Source organism: Amborella trichopoda, chromosome 3 (genome assembly GCF_054954075.1).
Source record: "Amborella trichopoda isolate Santa Cruz 75 chromosome 3, AtrichopodaSantaCruz75HAP2 v2.0, whole genome shotgun sequence".
Classification (NCBI taxonomy): domain Eukaryota; kingdom Viridiplantae; phylum Streptophyta; class Magnoliopsida; order Amborellales; family Amborellaceae; genus Amborella; species Amborella trichopoda.
In genome coordinates, this window is record NC_142338.1 from 46,041,450 (window position 1) to 46,057,830 (window position 16,381).

At 35.5% G+C, this 16,381-nt stretch overlaps 1 protein-coding gene across 9 annotated transcripts; it reads left to right on the plus strand.

Annotated features, from left to right (window-relative positions):
* Positions 1-800: 800 nt before the first annotated feature.
* Positions 801-15,185, plus strand: LOC18443910 (cyclin-A2-1). 9 transcript variants are annotated; one of them, XR_016051323.1, is made up of 12 exons: positions 801-1,065; positions 9,159-9,585; positions 10,030-10,417; positions 10,509-10,651; positions 10,795-10,929; positions 11,080-11,213; positions 11,368-11,443; positions 11,710-11,786; positions 11,892-11,925; positions 13,785-13,937; positions 14,166-14,300; positions 14,594-15,185. XR_016051323.1 is itself a non-coding variant. In XM_020673372.2 (12 exons), exons 2-12 carry the CDS (start codon positions 9,190-9,192, stop codon positions 14,648-14,650), a joined length of 1,686 nt encoding a protein of 561 aa, XP_020529031.1. In that variant the 5' UTR covers positions 801-1,065; positions 9,159-9,189; the 3' UTR covers positions 14,651-15,185. The 9 variants fall into 9 exon arrangements, 3 of the variants coding, with proteins under 3 accessions (XP_020529031.1, XP_020529032.1, XP_088717046.1); XR_016051324.1 differs by having other exon boundaries at positions 14,600-15,185; XM_020673372.2 differs by having other exon boundaries at positions 10,795-10,887.
* Positions 15,186-16,381: the final 1,196 nt, after the last annotated feature.

Consider the following 16,381-nt stretch of genomic DNA (forward strand, 5'->3'; position numbering starts at 1 on the left):
TGCCTTTTTTCAATAATCCCATCAATATACATACGATTATGAGTAAGAATAATTTTGAAAAATAAAATGTTAAATTTTGGCAATATAAAATATGTATAACAAAACAAAAAGTATATAAAAAGATCATTCATTTTTTTTACAAGAAGATCACAATCACGTCCATTGAATTTCAAATCAAGTGATTGTGAATATGCCATTGACTAGACAAAAAAATTTAAAAAAATCTTGAAATTTGTGTCGTTGTTCAAACCATCTAATTTGACATCTGACCGAGAAACACAAATAACAAATAAAAGAACATTTTAAACACCATACACCTCAACCATTTTGAACCTATCCCCATTAGAGAGAGAGTGTTTCTCACTCTAAACCTCACCTCTTTCCTCCTTTTTCTCTCCTTTTATTACCCTCTTTCCTCCTTTCTCGCTCTAGAAGTCGTTCTTTTATTACCCACTTTCCTCCTTTCTCTCTTTAGAAGTCGTCATTTTTTTTGAATTTAGTACAGACCATAAGAGAGAGAGTACTCTCTCTCTCAACAACACCCCTACCCACCCTCTCTCTCTCTCTCTAGGTAGTGCAATGGCTGGTATTTGAATTTTAAGACACTTTCTCACTCTAACTTTGGAGGACCTCACCCATGTGCCATACATCCATCACAACGGCACCACAAACACGCATTCAAATTCCATTCATTTTTATCAAATAAAGTGAGCACCTGTCAGTGCCACGTGGCTCTATTATTAAATTTGCCCCTCAGCATTTTCTCTATCTAAAAAAATGTAAAAGCTGGAAATCTTAGTGAGGGAAAATTTTATTACAAAACTCACGTGAGAGAAAGTAGGCATTAAAAAAAGAAGAGAGAGAAATAAAATGAAGAAACACCCACCCCGTTTCTTTGCAACTTTCAAACAGCCACCCTCCCGCTCACTCCCACCTCTCTCTGTATATATTTCGGGGGGCTCTCTCTTTCTCTCTCATCCCCTTTTTCATGGTTGTTGGCTGGAGGCCCCACTCTCCAGCCATTGTTGGCCTTGGAGCAGAGAATGCAAAGAATCTCAATGCCAGGTCCATCTCCATTATCTTTCCATTTTCAGGAATTTTTCTTCTTGCAGTTTCTTCTTGATTTCCTGTCTGTTTTGATTTCTGGGTTTTTGGATGAATGGGTGAAATGGGTTTGTAGTATTCATGGCTGTAGGCTTTAATATTGTGTTTGGTTACGTTTTTCTTTTCTTTTGGGTGTGTGTGTCTCTCTCTCTCTCACTCTCTGTGGGTCTTGCATTTGTTGTGGTTTCCCCCTCTCTTGAATTTTTGTTATATCCCTATTTCATTGTCACGCTTTCTCCTCTTTTAGCCATTTGGGTGTTATTTTTTGGTTATGAACATGGATTTTAGTACGAGTTTGAGTCTGATTATTTATGTACATATTTTTTGACTCTTGGGTTGTTTAATGGATATGGATCTGACTATCTTTTTTTTCCTTTAATTTCTCTCTCTCTCTCTCTCTTCTCTCTCTCTCTCTCTCGGGTTTTATTCCGTAGGATTTGAACCCAAAATCTGATGGTTGAATGGATATCTTCATATCAATTGTCAAGGGCAAATTCCAAACTGAGCAACTTGTTACATATTTATTTACTTATTTTGATTTTCTTCTTTTGTTGTTTATGGGGTTTAAGTAACTGTTTACTGGGGTTTATCAATTGGCGACATTATTAGTTTAGTCCACTGATCTTATTTGTTACGGGTTCCGGCTCTCTGGTCTGTTGTTTCTTTCCTGCACTCTTTCTGTATGATATTTTCTTATGCAAATTTGAATTTGAAGTAGCCATCAATGAGATATGCATTTGATGTTACACTCTATAAATACGTTAGATATTTATATTTATGTATTTCTACTTCACATTTCTGGATTTGATTCTTGATTTTCGATTGCGTTGATTATAATTTCTTTTTAATATGTTTTTTTGAAACCAATAATTTCTTTTTAATATGTTGTTTCCATATTCAAATTTGATTTTCCATTTTAGGTTGGCTAAGTTGGATTTTGGACCTTGGTCATTATTTCCATAGCCCTAGGCCCTTAACCAATCCAAGGGGTTGATTCCTTTGATGTGTTGTTTTTATGGCCTGCTTTTGAAATTTGGTTGTTTACTTGTCCATATCTATTCAATTTTGGAAAACCAGATATTTTAATTCTTGCTTACATTTAATGCTCTAAATATGTCATTATTACCGTTCTGCATTTTTCATTTTCTTTTTGAGGGATCTTTTATTTATTTATTTGTATATCTAGTTGAAAAAAGTTTTCAAGCTCATAATCTTGACTGGAAGGTGCTTCTTGTTTCAACCTTTGAGATTGTAAGGTTGAACCCAGCTTACCTACCAAAAAGAAGCCTGTTTTTTTGTTTTTTCCAGTTTTGCTTTCTCTGTCTTCGTTGTTGTTGTTCCTTTTTTTTTTCTTTCTTTAATGTGATTTCTATGTTGTTTTTCCAATTATCTTGCTTGATGTTCTAGGTTTTAGGTATGAAGTGGATGTTTGCTTAGCGGATAATTAAACTTTGGGTCGGTAATTGATAGTTTTTTAATTTGTTGGACATGCTTTCTAATTTGTTGCATTATGCTTTTCCTTTTTAAGCATTTCATATAAGAATGTTGCAACAGGTTGAGTGGTGGTTTATTTGTATATAGCAGGCAACTTGCTTTGTAGAAGTCCAGGGTTATGGTTACCAGGACCATTTATCTATATATTATGTTTCTTTTCTCTTCAATATTTTCATTTCATGTTATCCATTTGTTAAATGGATTTTATTTATTTATTATGAGATAAAATTTACTTTGATGACTGAGCGAATGTGAAAGATTGTGAGTGCATTAAGATGTGATAACAGTGCCATAGTGTTAATTGTAAGAAAAAGATTAGAGGGTAACCGAATTTTTGATCCATTTGAATGATTGATTCTAGACAAAATAATTACGAATACGTCTTCCATTACTGAAGTTCAAGTAGGTTGCCTAAAGTGATCTAAGAAGCTGTGTTTTGCTTTTCTATGGAAAAGTGATTCCAACTTTTGCTGTAACGCCATTCCTTTTGGGATCTACATTTGGAGATTGGATTAATTGGCAATAGTATAAATCAGTGCTTTCAAACTCAGACATGCGATTCGAACTGGATGGGCCGAGCCGCTGAGCCTGAAACTGAGCCAAGTCCAATTTGGACTCGGCGAATGTTTTAAAAAAATGACAAAGAAACCTTGGGAGCCTGTGAGACTCAGCTGGTTCTGAGGCTTCTCCATTTGGATCTGGGTTTAAGTAAAAGGGCATCGTCTTAGTTGAACTCAGCGAGCTTTAAGAACTGGTATGAAGTAAGTCAAGCTATGATTTTAACTAAAGGCTGTTCACTGTAGTGATTTTGACCTCATGAAAGTTTCGATTGTTGGAATGGACATTCCCTTTGTCATTCCTTTCGCTACTCATGGTTTGGGGAGGATAGTAGTCTTGTCCAATGCATTATCGTAACTATTTTGGTTTCAATCCTAGAATCTTGCGTGGAGTTCAATAGTTTTGGTTTCTAGAATCGTAACTATTTTGGTTCCAACTCGTTCTGTTAGCAAGCCGATACTTTTTTCCGTAACTCTACTCTATCGACATAGGGGGCGAGGTGAGATAGACAGATCCTATCTTGACTTGGGTAGGACTTCCCCTGCTACGACGGGCTGAAGAAGGCTCATCATCGTCTCCGGTCAATGAAGATGCGCGTTAGCACAATAGCTTTTGCGCTAGCCATTGCTTCTTGCTTTCGAACCGTAGTTTGTTGGGCATGCTAGCTGTAAAGAAAACTATAGTGCACTAGCGTACACGTAGGCTTTCGAGCCAACGAATACAAGCAAGAACATGGAGTTGAAAAACAACAGAACAGTGAAAATAAAGCTAATTTTTTTTTTTGTGAAGTTTATCCTTTGACCTATTCAGATACACTAAGCCTAAGTGCACATGAGAGAGTAGGCTTTAAGCCTATGATTGTGTCGTCGGTGGAAGTGAGTTTGGTTCTCACAGCAGCCCTTTGAATTGGTTCGCCTCCAACGCTTTAGAGAGAAGACGGTGGGTAAATTTGGATACAAATTCAATGTAATTCACTTATTTGCTTTTGATTGAAATTCAATGTGGATTTCCTCATTCGTTAGGAATGTTATAACAAGGTTAGGGGTATTATGGTTATTAAAAAAGGTATTTGAAAAATAAATAAAAAAATGGTGAAAAGAGACCTATGCCAACACATATGAAAGCTATATAGACTTTTTGCTAGTTAAGGAGACAATGATCATCATGTAAAGACTGTATGGTTATCCCAAGAGAGAGTTTCACAATGCAACACAAACTCATGGTTATGGATGTTTGCATTTAGAGATGGAAGAGAAGGAGGAACATTAGTAAGTGTGCAAGAACTAGGTGGTAGAACGTAAAAAGGGAGAAAATAGACTTATTTATAAATAAATTGATGAAAAATAGAAAGCAGAATACTGGGGGACCATATTACATATTATATGGAATGAGATGACTAATTGTACTAAGAAAGTGTCAAACAAAGTTTTAGGAGAATCTAGAGGGAAATACCTTCAGATAAAGAAACTTGGTGGTAGAATGATGAGCTTCAAAAGACTATTAGAGAAAAAAAATCATGTTACAAAGTTTTGCAGGGGAATAGAAGTGATTGAATTTCGAAGAATATAGAAATGCCAAGAGGAATGCTAAGAAAATAATGAGTCTAAGCTTAAGAGATATGATGGTCCATACAATAAATTGAGAACAAAGAAGGTGAGAAAGATGTCTTCAAACTAACAGAAATGAGAAAGAGGAAGTGTAGGGACCTAGATTATGCTAAATGCATTAAGAGTGAGGATCTGAGGGTATTGGTGAAGGATGATGAGGTCAATGAAAGGTATTGAATCTATTTTAAAAAATTGTTAAATGACGACTACTCTAAAGCCCAATGTTGCGAGAAACTATTGACACAAACGAGGTTGGAGGTCAGATATTTTCACAGAATTAGGATATCTAAATTGAAATAAGCTTTGAGAAATATGAAGATAGGAGAGGCTTTAGTACCAGATGGTATACCAATAGAGGTTTGGAAAAGCATAAGAGAGATTAGCGTATTCTGATTAACAAGTTGTTCAACAAGATTTTAAGAACAAAGAAAATGGGAGATGAATGGAGGAAAAGTTTTATGGTACGGATTTTCAAGAACAAATGGGACATACAAAGTTGTACAAATTATTGAGGGATTAGACTTATGTGTCGCAATATAAAGTTGTTGGAGAAAGTGATTGAGCAATGACTAAGATATGAAATGAGTGTATTAAAAAATCAGTTCAGATTTATACCAAGGATGTCAACCATTGAGGCAATTTTCTTACTTCGGCACTTGATTGATAGGTTTAGGGAGAAGAAATGGGACCTCGATATAGTCTTTATTGACTTAAAGAAAGCATATGATAAGGTACCTAGAGCGATAATTTGGTGGGCTGGTGGGCACTAAAAAGGAACGGAGTCTCAAGGGTATATAATGACATGGTTAGGGATAGGTATGAGGGAGTACTAACTAATGTGATAACAACTAGTAGAGAGACAAGTGAGTATTTAGTAACAGTAGGCCCATATCTTTTTACTTGGTTATGGACGAGTTACAGGATGAGGAGTCAAAAGTAAAAAGGGGAAATCAATCAAAGAAGATAAAATAGAGAAAAATAAAAGGAAGTTACTAGAGTAGTAAGAGAGAGAGGAGGAAGAGAGACAAAAAGAGATAAAGTGACATGAGAAAGCGTGAGGAAGAGAGGAGAGAAGAGGAGAGAGAGAGAGTGGTGCGATAGGTCAAGTGACCATCACACACCCCTTTTTGTCTTAATAAAAAATATTAAATACAATATCCCCCATAAGAAGTGAAATATGACATGTAAGTCCTAAAAAACAATAAAAAGACATTCATACCCCAAACATAAAAATAATCAATTATTTCCATTACTCCCCCTCAAACTAATGCATAGATATCAATCATGCCCAACTTGCTTGTGATATCTTGTAATCTTCTCCCGTCCAACAACTTTAGTGAAGATATATGTAAGTTGATCTTTACACTTTACAACAACCTTGAATGATCTTGACAACATCCTTCTCTCTGATGAAGTCAGAATCTACGCTAATGTGGTTTGTCCTTTTAGGAAATATAGGATTCTCAGAGATATGAACGGTAGCTTCATTGTCACAGTAGAAAGTCATGTGAAAGTTAACCTTAACCCTCAAATCAGACAGACATTTTTGCCCGTATCGCTTCATATGTAGCATGAGCTTGTTGTGCTTTGATACCACTTCTTGTGCACGGAAGTTGTAAACCCGACGGGTTTATTTTTGGCAAATAAAGTATGAGAAATAAAACATGAAATACACACCACAAAAACACAAAGATTTATGTGGTTCACCTAAGAAGGCTACATCCACGGGCACGACAAACGGAAATCTACTATACCAATGAAAGTTACATCAAAGATTTTGGAACAAACCTCGATAAAAACACAGTCGAGCAAACCCTTTAAGCTTGCTCTCCCAAACGGCACCATGTCGATCTCTTATCTCTATTCCATAACTAGACCACTGTCTAGGAAGAGAACAACTTTGAGAGAAAACGAGACTTTATCTCATTAACAGGGGAAACAAACCAAAATCTCTATGGGAACTGCTTCTCTAGAAGAAACCAACTTTTCATTCTACAGGAGTCTTCAAGAGGCATCATCAATGTTTCTCTTCATAAGAAACTCTCTTCTCTCTAAGAGGAAATTACATCTTATGCACAGGAGGCTCTATCTCCCCCTCTCTCTAGAGGAACTGCCATTCCCATATGGTGACCCAAATACGGCACACCAATTCTCCACACTTTCATCCCATTATATAAAAAAAAGAGACTCACCAAAAAAGGCTCACGTGATAACGAACTCCAAATCCAAATAGAACTTATCCCAATAACCAACTCCTAAAGATTATCTAATTGGTTAATAGCAATCCCACATAATATGGATCAATCTCAATCAATCCCACAAAATATGGGATTTCCATATGTGGGTGATTATGGATAGCACCAAATCCAACAGAGCCATAGCCCTGTATTCAGCTTCTACAGTTGATCTTGTTACCACATTTTTTTTCTTGCTTTTCTAAGAATCTCGATTTCCTGAAATAAAGGTGCAATAACCGGTTGTGGATCTTCTAGAAGTTTGGCATCTAGCGCATTCAATATCAGTGTAAATGGTGGCATCATAATGCCCTTAATTGGAGAAAAATATCCCTTTACCTAGAGTAGACTTGAGATATCTCATTATCCGATACACTCTATCAAGATGTTTATGTGAAGAATATGACATATTAACTACAAAAATTTCTAGTTGTTTAACTGTGAAGAATATAAGCTTGCCCACTATTTGTTGATACTGGTTGGATTTTCATGTAACTCTCCCCTATCTCCCTTAAATTTATGATTAACTTTTATCGGAGTATTAGCTGGTCTAGCTCTTAACTAAAAGGTGGACTATGTGAACAGGCAAATCAATACCAATTAAAATTTTCTACATTTTTCTTATTGTATTACCACCCAAGTCACTTACAAAGTTTACAAATACAATATAAGTCGAATAAGATTGTCAAGAACTCTCACTTGCTTGCCATTAAAACAAAAATACAGATCTGAAAATAAAAGATGCAATGGAATAAAGAGAGTATAAACCAAGAGAATACCTTATACCTTGCTTCAGGTTACTCCCAAAGACTTCGTACACCCAACAACGGGTCTCCTCCACCACTGGCACATGGGATCTTGGTTCAAGATCTCATCTCACAACTTGGGAAGCCTAGGCAAAAACCACCAAAGAGCTTAACAAATTTTCCATGTTTACCATTTGACTTGGAGTGTGGACAAAACCAATTGGTAGTAAAACTTTAGATCTTTTGTCTTTTCAGAAAGCATGGGAAAGCAATAGTTTCATGACTAGTAGTCATTTCTTGCAACTGCATGATTGTTTCATTGTCTCTAAAATTTCAAATACCATAACTGAGCCTCTTTGGGAATTGGAGGTCGTTGGTGATCTGGCTGCATTACCTTTAATGATTATGGTTGGCGTCTAAGGTTATGGTCCTAGCAAGAGACATGCAAGATGTTTACAAATAGATGTTTTCATTCTGGACAGGCTAGAACGTAGCCTAACCTAGAAAGGACTGAATTATAGTCCTCTCCTGACCATGTCTATTTGGCTCTCCAGGGAATAAAGCTCACAAGTGTATATTAGTTGAAATCATTCAATGGAATTCAACATGCTTGTGGAGAGGATACTCTTCTCCTTATTAAGAACCTTGTCATGTTATTCTGAAAGCTTTTCAATTGCTTTATTTTCATAAGGAATAACATTGTTATTATAAAAGTTACCCAGCACATGAATTTGTTAGGTTTACTTAAATCATGAAAATGACCTGCACATTCAATTATTCCACTATTTATTTTGTTATAATGCTTTGCGAAAGAAGAAATATTTGGTGATCATGTGCATAGGGATTCTTTTCTAAATGTCATGACTAGAAAGCACAAAACTTGTGATGTGTACTTTCTACATATGATTACTAAGCACAAAATTTGCAATATATGTGCTGTGATGCATTGCATTGACAACTTATAATGGTCATAGCATGAACTTAATTATTTACGCCTTTTTGTTTGGGAACTCAATGGGATAAGTCTCTACTAACTAGGCCCATCTATAGTCAGTTAGTTATTTTGGGAATGGTTAAAAAAAAGAAATGGCTATTGTTTGTACCATCCCTTTCCAGATCCTCCAACAGTTAGGGTTTATCATTTGAAGGAGAGTTTTTAGATTAATATACAGAAAATGCTCATCTGGATCATTGTTTATGAAGCTTTATAGCAACTCATACATACATGTTGGTCATATAGAAAAGGAAGCATAGAAGCCTAAGATATTCTTGAATCCCTTGCATCTCCAATGCTAATGAGTTCCCTGTTCCACATCATATTTGTAATAAGTCGAAGTCAGAGCTCTTAGTAAAAAGTTTATGGCAATCTGCTAATGGTTGGTTTGCATCAGTCTGATGAACTGAACTTTGTGCAGGAGCCTTACTTTTGTTCCTCTCTAAGGCCATATGATTGTGGTCATGAAGGAGAATTCAGTAATGGCTGGAAATCGGGAGCCTATGGGAAGAATAACTCGTGCTCGTGCCTCAGCATCAGGTTTGAATAGCGGGCCATTACTCTCAGAGTCCCCAAATGTACAAAAAGAAAATAGAAAGGGCCTCAGAGGAACTTCAAAGAAAGCAACCTTGGATGAGAACAGCAATGTTTTTCCTTCCAAACCCAATTTGCGACATGACAAGAAATGGGATCTGAGGGGAACATCAAAAAGATCAGCTTTGGATGAGAATCATGTGGGTCCTTCCAATCCAAGCTTGCAGTATAAGAGACGGGCTGTTCTCAGGGATGTGTCCAATATTTGTTGTGAGAGTAGATATATGAAGTGCATGACTGCAGCCAAACCTCAGGTTGGAGTGCATTCTCATTCTTGCATGTCCTTGAATTTGAAATATTTTGTGCTAGGAAGGCATCCCAAAATTTGCATTTCAGATAACTTGCAGTCAAATTCTTTCAAGAAATTTTTTAGAATATATATATGCTTGAGATCCAGATTTACTGCTGAGTTTTAAAGAGTTTAATCAAACTCATTTTTTCTTTGAAAATTGGCACCACGCTTTCCAGATAAATAATACTCTGTATGTTTGAACCTGCTGAAATTATTTGAATCTGTTGATCCTCCCAGATATTGGTCTAAATTTCACCATTTGGTAGAAATTATAGGTTATTCTCGTCCTTGCTCTTTTAACCTGGGCCAAGGCCAGAGACTAAGGTTTTGGCCAAAATCCAATCAAATTAGTTGAATTTTCAAAAATGACCTGAGCTGTGTTTTTTCAAAATTGTTTGGATTTCAGATTGTGAATCGTAAGGAAAAGACTAGAGTACCACCCACCAAGGGAAGGAAGATATCAAATGCTGCAAAAAGCTTACCACCAAGCAAGGGAAGGAAGATATCAAACGCTTCCAAAAGCCAGCTGCAAGTTGTTCCTGTTAGTTCCCATGTCTCTGATAATCGTGCTGAAGAACTGAAAGAAGTGCAGGATGATTTGAGATCTCATATGGCCATAAAGGATTATAAATCCAAGCTGCCTGAGAAGCATGAGAGCACTTGTGCTTCACATATTACACTGACCAAGCAATTGGCAGGGTGTATGGAAATCGGCGAGAGCATACCAGCTAATGGTGGTTCTGGAGATTCTTTAGTTGAGAATCTGGAGGAGAGAGAGATCTCTTCAAAACATTGTTAGTTGGTTTCTTTTGTTTTTTTTAGCAAATTTAACTGTATTTTTTAGTTTACCTGATTAATGTTTTAACTTGAGTTTTGGATTACCAGGTAACACTGCCAAGGGTAATCTTTATGAGGATTCAGGAAGTTTGCATAGTCGAGGCATCACAGAGATTGATTGCGACTGTAATGATCCTTCTATGTGTTGCATGTATGCTCCTGATATATATAATTATCTACGTGTTGCTGAGGTATGGTGAATTGTTCACCCAAGAAAACTACCATCTCTCCCTCTCGTCGCCCCCCCCCCCAAACAAAAATCACTTCTCTTCCTCTATTTCTGGTAGTCTAGGGGTGGGCGAACTTGAATTTGAAATTTATGCAAACTTTTCAGCGGAACCGAAGACCAACATCAAATTTCATGGAGACTGTGCAGAGAGATATCACTCAAAACATGCGTGGAATACTTATTGATTGGCTTGTTGAGGTCTGAGGGATTCTTTGTATATTCATCGCTCTTTCTGTTTTGGTAAATCAGTCATTTAAAGACTTTTATTTGAGGAGATGATGTTGGCCTTTTATAGATTCATGTCTCCTTTCTTTGCTATGTTGGTGTCTTTTTTATGGATAAAATTGCTATTCGGGTGACTTGGTCACTTAGAAACATGAATTTTTGCAGGTTGCCGAGGAGTATAAGCTTGTCCCAGATACTCTGTACCTCACTGTGTACCTTATTGATCGATTTCTTTCTGGGAATCTAGTGGAGAGACAGAAATTACAGCTTCTTGGCGTAACCTGCATGCTTCTTGCGTCGTATGTCCTTGATTCCATTGAAGACCCATCCTATCATGTTTATTAAGATCTATCAATATTTAAATTTTGATTTTTTGCATTATAAAGACGACATATTAGAAAAGAAAAATTGGTCTATGAATATAAATGATTTTTTACTTTTGGTATTTTGCAGTAAATATGAAGAGATTTGTGCCCCTAGTGTTGCAGACTTCTGCTACACCACTGACAATACTTACTCTAAAGAAGAGGTACAGAAGCAGCTATGTGTTTTAACATGTGATATCGAATGTTAACAAATTGAGAATGTCTATAAGCTGACCCTAGTTTTAGTGTAGCCTGGAAATAAAAATGGGTGCAGTGGGATGGAAGAAATGCTTGCTCATACTATTCCTTTTCTGATAAATAAAAAGTTCCACTTAATGTTAGCCAAAAAGTATACGAAAGTTGATTGATCTGCCACCTGACTATGAATCGATGTTCATTAGAAGAGCTCATTATGAGGACATTGTAACAGGTGTTGAATATGGAGACCAGAATCCTTAACTATTTAAAATTTCAACTGACTGTTCCCACCACAAAAACTTTTCTCAGGTGAGTGAATTTCAGATGCTGTTCTTGCATTAATGGGGTTTCTCATTTGTTTTGACCTTTGGAAGTATAAGTTCTCTTATCCACCATGTCTTCAATTGATGGCAGGAGATTTCTTCGAGCTTCACAGGGTACCTTTAAGGTACAAAGTTGCCTATTGTATGTTTTTACCGAGATAAATTTGCGTAGTTTATGTTTGTGTGTGATTGTCTGTGAAGGGCCTAAGGGCTAGTGACCATTGCGGTTATAACTGGGACATTTGAACCATAGTTAGCAAGTCTCTATTTAAAATATGATTTTTTTTTTTTAATTTCCGATTCTTTAAAATTTGTTAAGAATTCCTAGTTTTTCAAAAGATCTTCAAAAAATCATGTTTTTTTAATGGAACAGATGTAAACCCGTATTTATCTTTTTTCAAAAGAACTTTGCAAAAAAATTGTTCCCTATAACTTTATTTCTTTATTAACTTAGTATTATTGAATTTTAATTTAAAGATAAGCCCATTAATAGTGGGATTAAATTAAGAATCTCGACTTAAAGTAAAATTCCATAAAAAAATTTACTAATAAATTCCCCTAAAAAAGTATATAAAAAAATACAAGCAATATATTCCCCAAAAAATAAGATATCAGAACAATCGTATATCTGAAAATAATAGGATGACTTGGAAGAGTAACCCTATGAAACTTTTTTTCTTTTTTTTTAAACTTTGAGCGTCCCTATAAAGAGCAAGAGAGATTCAATGATACTAAATATTTAAGCAGCTAGGAATTCAGTGTGAGATTTGAATTTGCTTAAGCATTTTGTTGCTTTCTTTATGCAGAGAGAAGTTTGATTAATTGTATATTTTTATTTTTTATTTTTTTTAATTTCATTGGGGTATACAACATAGCTTTTTGGATGGACCTCTATTTTACAAATTTGAGTTTTTGTGTTTTGTTTTAGTTAACTGCATTCTTATATTGAGGGATTTTTTTTTTGTCTTTTTTTTCTTTGAACAATAATCCTTTACCTTGGTTTACAATTCTTGTTATTTACTAATGTAATTCTTGTAGTAAGTATTACTGTTGTTGTTTCATTTTATGCTCCATCATGTTGTGACAACTGAGTAAGCCCTGTTGTTGGATTTATTGAAAGTGTAGACAATAAATTGTCAAGTATTACTCTAACGATACTAGGCAAGGCCATAAAATTATTGTTCAATGGCTTTAATGTATATGTACAATAATTGCAAATCATAATCCTCTATTAGTCATCTTTACGTATCTGATTTTTCACTCCATTTTTTTGAGACAAATCCGAAATATTCACAATTTTATAACTTACCTTATATTTTGGCGATCTGTATTTTTGACCGATTTTTTCCTCTGACTTTTTGAAACAAAACTGATTCATTACGTATGTTTTGGTTGTCCGATATATTATTATTCGCTAACTTGCTAACTATGGTTTAAACTACATAATTCAATGAAATTGATTATTAAAAATAGGAAGGATATTACGGAACAAAGAGATCCATGGAACAAAGACTAATAAGCTCCAAGACAAATTGTCAAGAATGTACTCCAACGAAAAATTATCAGAGTTATTCAGTAACGAGATTTATAATAGTCTGTTTAATTTGAAAAATAATGTGTTTTGGTTCATTTCGTATATTAGGTAAGTCAATTGATTTTAGAAAGATCAATTTGGTATTTGGAAAGATTCCAAATAGTTGAAATAAGGCTTGGATGATGATGATGACGAATTGATTTTAAAAAGATCAAACTAGGATGTCTACAAATTGAGGAACACTAAAGGTACTCTAGAATCCAGTCTTTCACTTCTAGGAGAAAACTTGCAAGTGCATGGGATACGTGGCAGAAAAAAAAAATATTAATAAATGCTTTTCTGGAATTTTACCCTAAATATAAAACCATTTCATATTACAGAGGTTTTGGGAAGGTCATCTTCATCTTTCTGCTATTCATCTAACTAATGTGTTGGATTCGTTGATTTCAGGAGGTTTCCTCTCTCTCACTGGAGTTCCTGGCAAACTACTTGGCAGAGCTGACACTAATTGAATATAGCTTTCTGACGTTCCTTCCTTCTCTCATTGCTGCAGCAGCTGTGTTCCTTGCCAGATGGATGCTTGATCCATCAAGGCATCCCTGGGTTTGCGTTCTGCTCCTTCTCATTTAACCCATAGATTTTGAACACACTATGTTCTTTTTTTCTGGGTTATCTTATAAACATGGTACCCCTCAATGGATTTATAATTCCAAAGATATAGTTTGTAAAGAAGTTGGAATATTTTAACACAATCAATCTTTATGATCAGTGTAATACGCATCCTTAATTAGATTTATTATCTGTGGTTTGAGTTTTTTATATGATTTGCAGAATCGAACTTTGGAGCATTATACTGGATATAAGGCATTGAATTTGAAAACCATGGTTTTCGCATTACATGATCTGCAAATTAATCGTAAAGGCTGCACTCTAAATGCTATCAGAGAGAAGTATCGTCAGAGCAAGGTAATTTGTCTATTTCCTCCTTTCATTTAATTTTGTGCTGTAGTTTGGAAAGGTGGGATATGAGTCCATAAGACAGAATACTGAGAGATGGGATATGAGTCCATAAGACCGAATACAGAGAGAGAGAGAGAGAGAGAGCTCTTTGAATGACAGCATTGTTATTTCATGAGAAAGAGACGCACTTTAAATCACACCCATGTTTTTCTATCAGGATATGCCTAAGGTTGTCCTGTTCTCTCTCTCATGCATAGCCTTGTTATGCATATGTTGATATTGCTGCTCTTTGTTTATAGTTTCAGTGCGTGGCCAATCTTCCTTCGCCAGAACTTCTTCAAACCCTCTTCTCATGACACTAAATATCACTGACTCTAAAGCGACTCTTCAGTCTTTACCTCATTTGAATGAATCAAGAAGCAGGCCATGTTAAAGATTTCATAATGACTTCTTTGGGTTGAAAGTTGAAGATTAATTTGATCTTCAGTGTACTGATTACACTTGTCTATTTTCCTCCCTCTAAACTTGTCCATTTACACTAGACAAACTCACCATAGGAAAGACTTCAAAGGTGATTTTCAATTTCTAATTCCTGAAGGGTTATTTATTCAAGCCCTTTAGCTGATACAAGTTCTTGCGAAGCAGCAAAGAAATGTCACATTTGGTGGTTCTCTGAATAACTGTAACTATGGATAGGTCTCTATTTTCAGTTATTGGGTCCTGAGTTGTCAAATTATGCAGTTTCAGTGGTGCAAGCCCATCAAGATAATGCTGTAACTTCAAGGCTCTGTTAGTATATTCTACTGTTTATAATATTGGCATTTCTTATTGCATTTCATGAATGACTCATGATATTCGGAAGTTTAAATTGGATCTGAAATTAAACCCAAATTTTGGGTGAAGTTCCATTGCCCTTTTATTTTTTTGTGAATGAAGGAGCACAAGTAATGCTGCCAATTCGATCTGCAATTCAAAATTTTGGTTTCTGTACCCCTTTGTAGACAGAGCCTGAATTCTGAAGGGAAACCTTCTGAATTATACGTCACCTCAGAATTCAGGCTCTGTCTACAAAGGGACGGCTAATAAGCGGAATTCTGAATTATACGTCACCCCACGTCCCACTTATTCAATCTAAATGGACGGCTAGGAATGCCCTTGTCACTGTCACAACAAAACATTGTTTGATTTTAGTTTTTTTTTTTTTCTACAAAAACCTTTTTGAGTAAAATTTGGGGTGTTCCATCTTATTGGGGCTCACCTAGCAAAACAAAAAAAATATTTCTCATGAAAATAAATGGCCAAAATGCCCCCAAAATTTCAGGGGTATTTTGGTAATTTTCCATCAAAAAAAAAAAAAAAATATATATATATATATATATATATATATAATTTTTATTGTGTGAAACCCTGTTAGATGGGTTTAGACTAATGCCAAAATGGGAGCTTTGTATGTGGGTGGGTTCACATGTATGTGGGTGGTGGGTTCACATGTACAGCTTTAGACTAAGCCAAAATAGGAGAAAGGGTCTAATCGCTTGTTCAAATGTTTACTTTGTCATGTAACTTTTCATTGTTTATCATGTTTCTTGGTTGACTATGAAATCTTTAATCCTAGAAATTGTTTGTGCTTTTCTTTGGGTTCTAGATAGAGGCTTCCCACAATGAAGCTAATTGGGAGAGGCTATGAAACAAGTTTATTCTTGTCACTAGAATTATTTCGTCCTGTAATTTTGTTGTGTTTTGGATGAGTGTAGTTGAGATGAAGGTGTTATAGATGGATGAGTGGGGAGACAATAATAGATAGAATTCGAAATGAATGCACTAAGATAACTTATGTGTTGCTGCGATAGGTGATAAGATGAGATAAAGTAGATTTAAGTTGGTTGGCCATGTGCAGTGCATATCCAGTACAATTTCTATTAGGAGGTACGAGTTGATTCAAGTGGAAGGATAAAAAATGGCAAGGGGTAGGCTCAAAAAGACATGGTTGGAAGTAGTGAGAAAAAATATGATGACTTATAGACTCACTGAAGTTATGGCCCTTAATAGAGCCTCTGTTGATGATGAATTTTATGGTGTATTTTGTT